Source organism: Arachis stenosperma, chromosome 5 (assembly GCF_014773155.1).
Source record: "Arachis stenosperma cultivar V10309 chromosome 5, arast.V10309.gnm1.PFL2, whole genome shotgun sequence".
In the NCBI taxonomy this organism is placed as follows: domain Eukaryota; kingdom Viridiplantae; phylum Streptophyta; class Magnoliopsida; order Fabales; family Fabaceae; genus Arachis; species Arachis stenosperma.
Genome location: NC_080381.1, coordinates 124,334,891 through 124,345,663, shown reverse-complemented (window position 1 = coordinate 124,345,663; position 10,773 = coordinate 124,334,891). Strand labels below are relative to the sequence as shown.

The window sequence follows — 10,773 nt, the reverse complement described above, 5'->3', positions numbered from 1 at the left end:
TGACCTCTTCGCCGCCGCTAAACTTGCCAGCGTTGACCTCGTCATCTACCTCTCCCCCTGGGATTGAAGGTGGATTTCGTGTTGAAGCAGTTGTCTTGGATGCGCTTGTTGAGGGCATCGCGGAGAGCATGGAAGTCGCCGGCACTTCCAGCAGCATTGGAGAGAGAGAGAGAGGTGTGTGTGATTATTGGAGGTGGGTAGGTTAATATGAAAGAGAAGAGGAATACTTTTATAGATTTTAATTAAGTTTACTTAATTAATTTTAAATTTTTAAAATTTTGAATTTAAAAATTTAAAATTAATTATTAATATAAATTAATGTGATTTTGTTTAGTTTTTAGCTGGTAACCTTTTGGTTCCATATACTTTTCCTTTATATAATAATAATAAGTGATAGATTTGCATTTACAGCAGCAAACAATTTACACCCATTATCAATGCTTCTTCCATTCAAGCTACAACTGCAACATCTCATAATTTAATAATTTATGCACATCAAAATTTAGAATTGATTATAACAAAATTACAAAAGAATTGTTTACAAACAAATGGTACAACCTGATAATGACTCCACTGCAGATTGCAAAAAACATTTTAAAAGAAAATGGAAAGAAAGAAATAAAAAAAGGAAAGAAAAGGGACAAGACTGAAAAGAATCACAAGAGTGAATGAGCAAAAATACTATACAACTTGTCTTCCCATCATTTACTTTATCAGCAAAAACGAACAAAGATATGGTTAGCTGTATAATTGTTTCCTATCCTGCTGAGTCTGCACCAACTCTCGATGACTGAGCCTTCTCATGCCTACCCGGTTTCGGCACTTGAGATTGAGAACCAATGATCGGCTTCTGCAACGGCTTCAGCGCTGCCATTATTTCAGCGAATGTAGGTCTCAACTTTGGATCTCTACAATACAAAAAGAGTATCATATAGTCACACCAAGCATTAGGTGTATTTTATTCATGTAGCTGAAGTATTCTAAAAGTTCCTAAAGCTTAAACATTTGCAAGGACATCGCTGTATATGCCAAACTATTTTCGACAAATCCCTATAGTATAGAAGTTTTTTATTAAGTCCATATACTATACAAATATTTTTCAACCAAGCCTTTCTAGATTAAAAATTGTGTAATCAAGTCTTTCCAGTTTAAAAATGATTCAAGAATGATGCAAGAGTACACTCACGTCTGCCAGCATTGCTTGATAATATCCGCGATGGCAGGGTCCATATCATCTGGAATGTCAAGGCGACGATGCTGGAAACCAACAGCACCCACAACTTGCATCGGATTCATTCCACCCCAGGGCTGTTGCAAAGTAGAGAGCTCCCATAATATGACTCCAAAGCTATAAACATCGCACCTGGATATACAATCACCACTTGTCATAATCATAAAATTGTGAAGGGCTTAAAAGGGTGGCAAAGCCAATGAGAAGATCGACGAGACAAGGAAGCCAAAGAACAATAGTTATATGTAATGAAAATTCAAATTTAATTTTCCCTATGCCAGATGATTCAGGTTAGAGAGGAAAACAGACTATGAAATTCTCCTCCAAAAGCAAAATAAAGAAAAACTTAATGATGAAAACCAAGGATAACTGAGCTTACTTTTCATTTGAAGGTTCATTTCTTAACACTTCAGGCGCCATCCACTCGGCCTGCAACATGTTATGAAAAATGAATGTATTGCAATGCCAAACAAAGCCTTAGGAGCAAAACTAAATACATGCAGAATATTGGAGCTGATCACACGTACGAAAGAGAGCAGATTGAGGTATAGATGAAACGCATGTAGCTACACTAAGGCCCCATTTGGCAATTATCAGAGAACAAACACAAAACACTAGAGGATACAGACCTATTTGAAAAGGAGACATACAGATATGCAGAAAATTTGCACAATTATCTCTATCTCCTGTCTTTATATGTTTTGTCCAAAAACTCTTACCAAACAATAACTTTAATAAATTTAATTATAACAAGCAATATTGAACAATTTCATGTTTAGGCATCAACAAAATTAGAAAAGATTTGCTCATTTGTTACCAAAGACCATTCATCATAATAGAATGAGCTGGTAAAGTCTAGAGAAGAGTTACAAGAGTTAGTTATGAGAGAAATGCTGGCTGTTAGAACAGTGCCAGCTACGATAGGACAGCTGTAAGTTAGTTACAGCTATCATAACTAACTTAAGAATGAAGGGGCTGTTCTGCCTTTTGTACTAGCTTGCACACCAAGCTACTCTTCTCTATATATAAGCACAGATTAGTGATAAGCCCACTAGTAATGCAGACCATACATTTCTTATCTCTCTCTGAATTCTCCTTTCTTTCTCTCTCTGTTTTCTTCCTTCTCTCGTTCTCTCAAACCTTATTATACTTTTCTAGTAATTGTATTATAAATTGAAGATAGCATAAGCCGAGGCTGAAGATAGGTATTCATCATCACAAAAGGATTAATATAAAATGCCAAACATAACGAATATTTAAGTGGCAAGAAGCTCCTGGATTTTCAAACTCTGTTAAAAGATAATAGCAAGGGTCTCCATTTGTGTATGTTTATATATCTTCAAAAGAATATAAAGCACAATGGGAATAAAAATATATAGCAAAATGAAAAACAAGAGCATCAAAGAACGAATAATTCGGAAGGCAGAGGGTATGACACAGTATTTGAGCTTAGAAATGAGGGTTATGACAGCTTACTGTTCCTGCAGTTGATCTGGAAGAAAGGAATGTACTGTGCTTCATTCTTGATAAGCCAAAATCACATACCTTTTCGAAAGGAAAAAAAAGGGTGAAAAAAAAAATAAACCATATCTACAGGTAGCATTCAGCATGCTATCAAGAAAATTCAATCATGACAATTAGATGGCACCTTCACAACCCAATTTTTATCAACAAGAAGATTTGGTGACTTCAAATCACGGTGTACAATCACTGGAGTGCAGTTGTGCAAATAGTTCATTCCTCGGGCCTGAAGAGTCAAGAGATATATGTCACATCAACTGAATTTCACTGATTATGGCAATAATTTGCTTAATGAAACTACATTGCAAGAAAAGAAAACAGAATCTTACGGTATCGAGGGCCATCCTCAACCGCCTTCGCTCATCTAATTGATTGTTTGGTCGATGAATTAGTCTGTACAAACTTCCTCTGCATAGGAAATATACAGTTCAGAGTCATTAAAAGTAATCTTTCCAGAACAACATTAATCAAAATAGTAAAAACTCCTGGAAAAGTGTTAAGAGTCCAGATTAACCAAATAGTAAATGAAATTTTCATCTTGTTTTTGCTTATCACTTCTCAATTGACATTTGAGCTATTAACAACATACATCACATATTTTAGATGTTCATTTAGAAGTAATATTTTTGGCCTGCATGGCACTATTCTGTACCACATACTAAGATCTATTTGCAATCCAGAGTCTCATATGAGTCTCAGGAAATAAGGAATCTTAAGTTACCTGGGAAGAAATTCGGTAACAATAGAAAGATTCGGAGGTCGAGTAACTGCTCCCATGAAGAGAACAACATTTGGATGCCTCAGTCTTTTCATTATTTGAACCTATGGCAACTTACATTATATGTTAAATATGCTGTAAAATCATATAAAAAATCATGAAAATGCACAACTAGTTTTGGCATTCGTAAAAGAATTAAACAAAATACTTTTTCGAATAACTATAGTCGACTACATGAACTAAATAACTCTAATGTGCTAACCCTACTTCTTGGTCTCCATCTAATATATTCTTTCCAGTTCTCTTATATATACATTCATGCACCACTATATTCTCAAATTGCATTAGGAAATCTATTCATAGAGAGATGCACACAAGATGGAAGTATATAACAAAACAATAGAAGCTATAAAATGTTGGAGAAATAAAACAAGGATTACATCAAAATGCTTTGAAATGGTCAATCTTCATCAAGAACTTCTAAAAAAATGCAATTCAACAGGACAAAGTATTTAATCCAAATTTCAAATTAGCCTGGGACAAATACAATAACAATCTAAATAAAGTATTGCAGCTATCTGATACGTCATTATGGAGCATAAAAAACACATCTGATAGTTGTAAATGTGTACTAAATGAAATCATTCATCAACAAAGATAAGCATATGACTAGAAACTACAAAAAGAGACACTGATGAAATATTACCTCACTTTTGAATTCTTCAAGTGATTCACCAGATATATCTTGATCAAGAAATCTTTTTACAGCAACTTCCTACAAACCAAAGCAGAGACCTGATGTAAATGTAAGAATTCAAAAACCTACAGCCTAACAGAAAAACACAACCAAAAAGAATGACAAGCATAAAAGGTAGTCAAGTATTGATTACTTTTGTTAAGGGTAAAAATGAAACTGCAGCCAAAAATTTCTTGGGCCTTGCTCAGTTAAGAAAAAAGTTACATTTTATAGTTTGTTTGTTGAAAATACAGTTTGAATTGTAAGATAGATATGGAATGTATGCCTGAGTAGGAATAACACAATTAATTATGATCAAGAGTATAAAACTCACTGTTCCACGCCATTCACCACGGTATACCTCTCCATACGATCCTGAATGCAAAAGATAGGCCACCAAAATGTAATTTTAGTCAACATATGTGAATTTATATGTATAAAATTATAAATAACACCATCTAACAAAAGAATGTAACCAAATCTTATAGAGCAAAGTGCAGTTAATACCAAGTCCGATACGTTCACCCAGTGTGATTTCCTCCCACGGAATGTCATACTCGGCAACATCATCTAATGTAAAATCAGATTTTGTACTGTCATTGCTTACTATAGATCTATCAGATATTCTGTCACCTTCTGAATTTGCTCCTACCACAATATTCTCACCATCACCACTACCCTTTGGCTCATAACCAGTGCCATCCATGTCCCCGTCACTTCGACTGCCTTGCTCATACTGTTTGCTGACAGCTGCAGTGGTTGCTACTACAGCTGCAGCAGTTGCAGTGGCTGCTGCAGCTACTGGAAGATCAATGTTCGAGTCAGTGTTTGACTTTGCTACAGCAGCTACCATAGAGGAAGCAACAACAGCAGCAGCTGCTGCTGCAGCCGCCGCAACTGGAACATTTTTCCCATATGTTACCTGGGATGGTGTATGTTGTACAGCTGCTAACTTCGGATCAAGAGGAAGGTTTATTCCTAAACCTTCTACAGGCTTAGAGTGCTCCGGCTGGATGCTTGAACTTCCTTTCTGATGAACTCTGTGGTGAGGCAAAGTAGGACCGAGACTTTCATCAACCTGAGTCTCTTGTTGTCCACTTTCTGGTTTGTGTTCATCTTTTTCTTCAGTTGGGGAGCCTAACTCGTGATAAATTTCAGAAAATAAATTTGGAGGAGCAATGACACCACTTTCAAGTAAAACATCATGTAGTTTTTGAGCTAAGTGAGGATTTTCCTTGGCAGCATCAATCATATATAATGAAACATCTTTGACTTTCATTCTGCGCACGGCAGGGGAACTAATCCCTTCAGTCCAAGAAGGAGATCTTGCATGTGCATATCGTTGATTCGGTCTATTTGGAGCTTCCCGCCCGGTGATCTTCTCAACATTATGGGGACTAGTTGATTCACTCAAGGGTCCTACTGAATCTTCAGTCCTCGTAGCAAGTCTGCTCATACCAGATTCTTTCCCTGAATGCAAAAAATGTTTACATATATTGTTCCCTTTGTCCAACATGCCAAACTCTGATGTTTCCTCAGATGAACTTTCAACACCACTGTTCAATGATGCTACATGAGAGGAATCAAGGTTTCTTGATGAAGGAGTTGCCACAAAAGAAGATTCAACATATTCAATGTGTGATCCAGTTGCATCGGATGGAATAAGTGTCCCGGGATCTGCCATCAGGTCAACAATGTACTCCCTGAAATATACACCAAACACATATTATAGATACTAAACAAAGCTTGAAACATTCACTTAAGAAAGACACCGAAATGAATCATATGATATTCGACTACAAGCACTTTAAAAAGATTAGTATTTGAAAATTTGAGAAAAAGCTATGACAGGAAATATAATCCAGTTGCAAAGACACTAGTATAATAAATTTTCCATCCTTGAATCACATGCAGCCAACGAAGCATCAAGTCTTACCACATCATGTGTAGTCTACTCGACTGAGTATCGAGGACCAAAACCTCAAAGAAGTTAATATCAATTCAAGAGGAGTATATCATAAAATTTCAACAAAGCAATTCTTCCTACTTAACAAATAGTAGAACTTCAATATCAGTCACCTTCCATCATCAATCTTGACAAAATTTATTGCTACATCGTCAGAGCCGGTATACTGCTGTCCTTTCACCAACCGGCATGGGATTCCCAAACCATCCGCTAGAACCTGCATTAACATAAAAAGCAGGATATTTTTATTACATGTACTGAAATTCAGGAAAGTTAAGTGGAATTCTCAAAAAGCAAACACAATGCACAAACTAAGTCCTATTAACTGAAATTCAAGCAACAACAAAAAAAATGGTGTAATAAGTACCTTAAATAACAATGCACGATGCCTAGCCAATCCAATCGTTAGAGAACCGAGTGGCAAAACCATGCTGCCAAGGGTTGCTTTCAGACTATAACTAAGACTCTTCCATGCTCTTGTCATGCTTTCTGGATCTCCAACTGGACCACCCATATAATCAGCCACTAACACCGCAAGCTTGCCCACTAAATTGCTATCTATAACTACTTCCATGCTGGGTCCCGTTGGCGTGATTGTCAGCTCCAGGGCTCTTTCCTCGAGTTTCAACAAATTAGAATCAGCAGCCCTGTTGACCAAGACAGCTTCCCATGTGACACTACCTGAGGCCAGTGTTCCTTGCAGATCGACAAGCGAAGGCATTCTATAAGAGGTTGACTCGGTTAAAATCCCATAGAGATCATAGAAACCATCCAAGATCTTGTCATCATAACCAAGAGCATTGTAATTCTGTGAAGCACGGATAAATCTACGATATGAGATAAGTTAGAAAATAATTATGTAGGACAAAATTAGAGTCAAGTAGACCAAGTGACATAGGAATAGTTCGTTCAATATCAAGACCATCAAAAAATTGGATCATCTAAAAGCAATAGCCCTCTAAATGAGTCCTAATCCCTCTAATCTGTAGAACCAAAAAACTGAAACTAAAACCAAATGTATTTCTATGAAGAGGAAAACCACATGCAAAAGTATATAACCGAAGATCTTACAACAAGGCTCCCACACTATTTCAAATGTAAAAGTCTCATCTCTGAGGAAACCAGCCCAACAAAGTATAGAATATACTAGGCTAGCCATAATGCCATATCATGAGCCAATCATTTTTGTGTGACAAATGATGGAAAATCAGACAGTAAACAAGGTAAACTTAGTAGTGCCTTTTGAACAAAGGTTAAAACAAAATAGAAGTTGCATCATAAAAGAGAGAAGAAGGGAAAGGAGGAAGAGGGGGGGGGGGGGGGGTTACAATATGCAGGAAATCCCAAACAGCTTAATCCAGGTAAGAACAATAAAAATTCCTTTTTTCTGGAAAATATGTAACTATTATTTCATCAGGGCAATCGCCGAATATCTGAAAACAGAAAGGCCGTTCTTGATGCAGAACTATATTTGACCAAAACTTAAATATAACCTTAACTCTAAGAGGATAGTTTCCACTTTCTTCTTATCAAGGTGCCAACCAATTTTTTATATTCTGAACTCCCAATTAATGTCTAGGAAGTAAATCAGATTCATAAAATGCTGAAACTGAATAATATTGGAATTTTCAACCCAAACAGCATAGTTTAGAATGCTATTAATGTATTTACCAATGAAGATTCTATATGGCTACCAGATATCATGATTTGCTATCCCTGTCATTACACATGGGTGAGAGGAAGGTTAAAGGTAAAACACATTATTTTTTTTGTTAATTATTCTTTATTCTAAGGAGGGTCTCTTCTCCTCCAATCTCTTTCTAATCTTCTTATTAACAAAATTCTTCTTTTATCTCAAAGAACATGAATTAGGGCAAAATAAGATTTAACTATTTAAGTACATTCCTTGATCATTAGTTCCATTCTTTTTTTCATTCCTGGGTCCTCCTTTTTTTATTCTAAGGTAGATTTATACCCTCCATGCTTATGCAAATGAAGCACCATTTCCTCATCGAAAATTCTTTACACAATTCCATGGAAGTCTTATACTTCTCTAAGAACAATGCAATAATCAATCTTATGTCTTCCAAAATCTTCTCTTCCAGCAGCAGCAGTGGCTTAACAAACAAGAATGTGACTTCAACCTAAAGTCAATGTTCTTAAAAGGTGAATCAGAGTGACTTACCCAGTATCGGTAGGCCACGACTTCAGCCGGCGTATTATCAGGATCACAAGACCCTAAACTGATCTGCTTAACAGCTTCAATCTGCACAGCCTCAGGATCCTCCTTTGCACTTAGCTCCAGAGCCAATTGTATCTGATACTCCTCCTCCACTTCTGGATCCCTGGAGTTACTAGACTCCGAATCGCGCCCAGCTGAGGCCGAAATAACCTCTAAACCGGCACTACTCGCTGTATCAGATTGCTCCATTCTCTCCCCTCCTGCTTGGTTTGAAGATGGAGGACTAGGACTCTGCCTATTAGCAACAGAATGCAACCAATTGGAGAGGCCAGAGAAGGGTTTATGCTCAGAACTTTGAGGGGACCGAGATTCTAAAAGCTTATTATTCTTAGAGGATGAAGATGTTCCACCACTGGACTTCTTGTTGTTGCTGTTGCCTTTAGATGATGAAGAAGAAGAGGAACCTTGTTCATTCATGATATGAAGCTTCTTCAGAATATTCTTCATATCTTTCCACTGAGCTATTATAGTTCTGAATGCTAGAGAATTGGAAACATCTCCATAATGATCTTCGACCAAGCATCAAATCCAAAATCTTATTTCTCAAAGAAGGGTAGCCAAATAACTATGCAAAGAAGCTTCTTTTCTTCTTTTTTTTTTTATGGTTTTGGCAAAAAAAGCTCTTAAACACAGATACAAAACAACATCAAAATCCAAAGAGCAATATTCAGGGTTTCTTTCTCCAAGCAATACCCTTTTGAACCTTTTTGGGTTTTTCTAATCAAAGGGGGGGGGGGATTCTGGATTCAGATTCTTGTATTGAAATGGAGCAGTTCCCTTTGCACCAGACAAGAACAATGGATAGATGCTAAATGTTGAAGACAACAACAGAGAAATATCCAAAGCTAGCAGCATGTGCAGCCTCAAACTACACCAACTTCAGTTGTTGTTGTTGTGCACCACCACCACCACCACCTTTATAAAAAGAAAAATTAAAAAGAAAAAGAAATAAGAAGAATCAGTGAGCACACCCCAGATTGAGAAAGAAATGAGCTTTTCTAAGCAGAACAGAAAACGAGTAGGAACATGCTATGAGTGTAGAAGAGAGCATTAAAGGTTCATTCATCAGTAGAACAGGCTAAGACAGCACAGAGAGAGAGAGAGAGAGTAGCAACCAAGTGGGGGGAGTAAGGGGGGGACCACAATTGATGGAAAATATTTAAAAAGATTTATAATTATTTTTATTATTTTAATTTTAATTTGTAAAGTCTAAAAATATATAAAAAGAAAAGAATAAAAAATTGGATAAATATTCTTTAAAAATACTATTTGATCATTTGATAGTCCCACTTGAGCCTATAGGAGCAGTAAGCACTAAGCACAGCGTGCTGAAGGTCCCAAGAAAAAAAATTATTAAAAAAATAACTAACATATATATTAAGAATATATATTATAATTATTTATTAAATTTTTTTAAAAGATATGTATATAATTAAATTTTCATATATTTATTAAAATAAAAATTTAAAATTTCTATTAATAATAATTTTAATGCATTAATTTTAAAAAAAAAAGGAAAAAGAAAAAGGTGAACTTGGTGGGAAACTCAACGGCCAATGAAAACCAACTTGGTACTCTTATTTTTCTTCTCAGCCTCTTGTTTGTTTTTAACTTATTATTATTATTATTATTATTATTATTATTATTATTGCGGGGGGTGATGATTTTCCCTGAGAAAGAACCAAAAACTGGTTGTGAAATTGAATGACTTTGAATACTTGTATACAGTTAAAAAAATCTCCCATGGAAGAATTAATTGAACGAGTAATAATGTTAGGAATAGAAAAAGGAAAAGAGAAGGGAAAAAAACCACAAAATGTTCTGCTAACTAGTGATAGAAAAATTAACTATGAAAAGCTGAAATTCTTTTTTATATAAAAAATATATAAATAAATTTAAAAAAAAAAAGAAAAAAAGAAGAAGTCCTTTGGCTATCTGAAGCAAAAACCTGATATTTGTACTTTTGTGTGTGCATGATAAATGCCACTTTTTTCCAAGTATAGGACAAACTCTGATGAAGTGGAAGTGGCAAATAAACTCATCACTTTCATGATTATTAAGCTTGTTCCAACTAAGCTCATAAGTACTTTTTATTTGGTGCTTTTGCTGATGCACAGTCATTAGTATTTTTTTATTGTTTTGTTTATAATTATTATTATTAGTGAGTTCAATCCAACACAAACTCCATTTGGTTAAGTAAATCAGTAGCTAAATTGCCAATCTGACTGTAAATTTAATCAAAGAGATATTTCTTTTAAAGAGAAGTGTCTAAAACTCTAAATTGATTGGCTACCTATTTTTCTAATGTGGCCGGTGAAGGTAGATCCCTTTTCTTTAGGAGGTTCGACAATTACTTTTT

The 10,773-nt window shown here is 35.6% G+C and overlaps 1 protein-coding gene across 2 annotated transcripts; it reads right to left on the bottom strand.

Annotated features, from left to right (window-relative positions):
* Nucleotides 1–448: 448 nt before the first annotated feature.
* Nucleotides 449–9,470, bottom strand: LOC130981705 (probable serine/threonine-protein kinase SIS8). Of its 2 annotated transcripts, none has more exons than XM_057905354.1 (13): nt 8,358–8,593; nt 6,540–6,999; nt 6,286–6,389; nt 4,714–5,909; nt 4,541–4,581; nt 4,177–4,245; nt 3,474–3,574; nt 3,082–3,160; nt 2,880–2,978; nt 2,708–2,776; nt 1,611–1,660; nt 1,187–1,363; nt 449–908 (listed from the first exon to the last, which is right to left on the bottom strand). In XM_057905354.1, exons 2-13 carry the CDS (start codon nt 6,891–6,893, stop codon nt 758–760), a joined length of 2,490 nt encoding a protein of 829 aa, XP_057761337.1. In that variant the 5' UTR covers nt 6,894–6,999; nt 8,358–8,593; the 3' UTR covers nt 449–757. The 2 variants fall into 2 exon arrangements, with proteins under 2 accessions (XP_057761337.1, XP_057761336.1); XM_057905353.1 differs by having other exon boundaries at nt 451–908; nt 6,540–6,980; nt 8,358–9,470.
* Nucleotides 9,471–10,773: the final 1,303 nt, after the last annotated feature.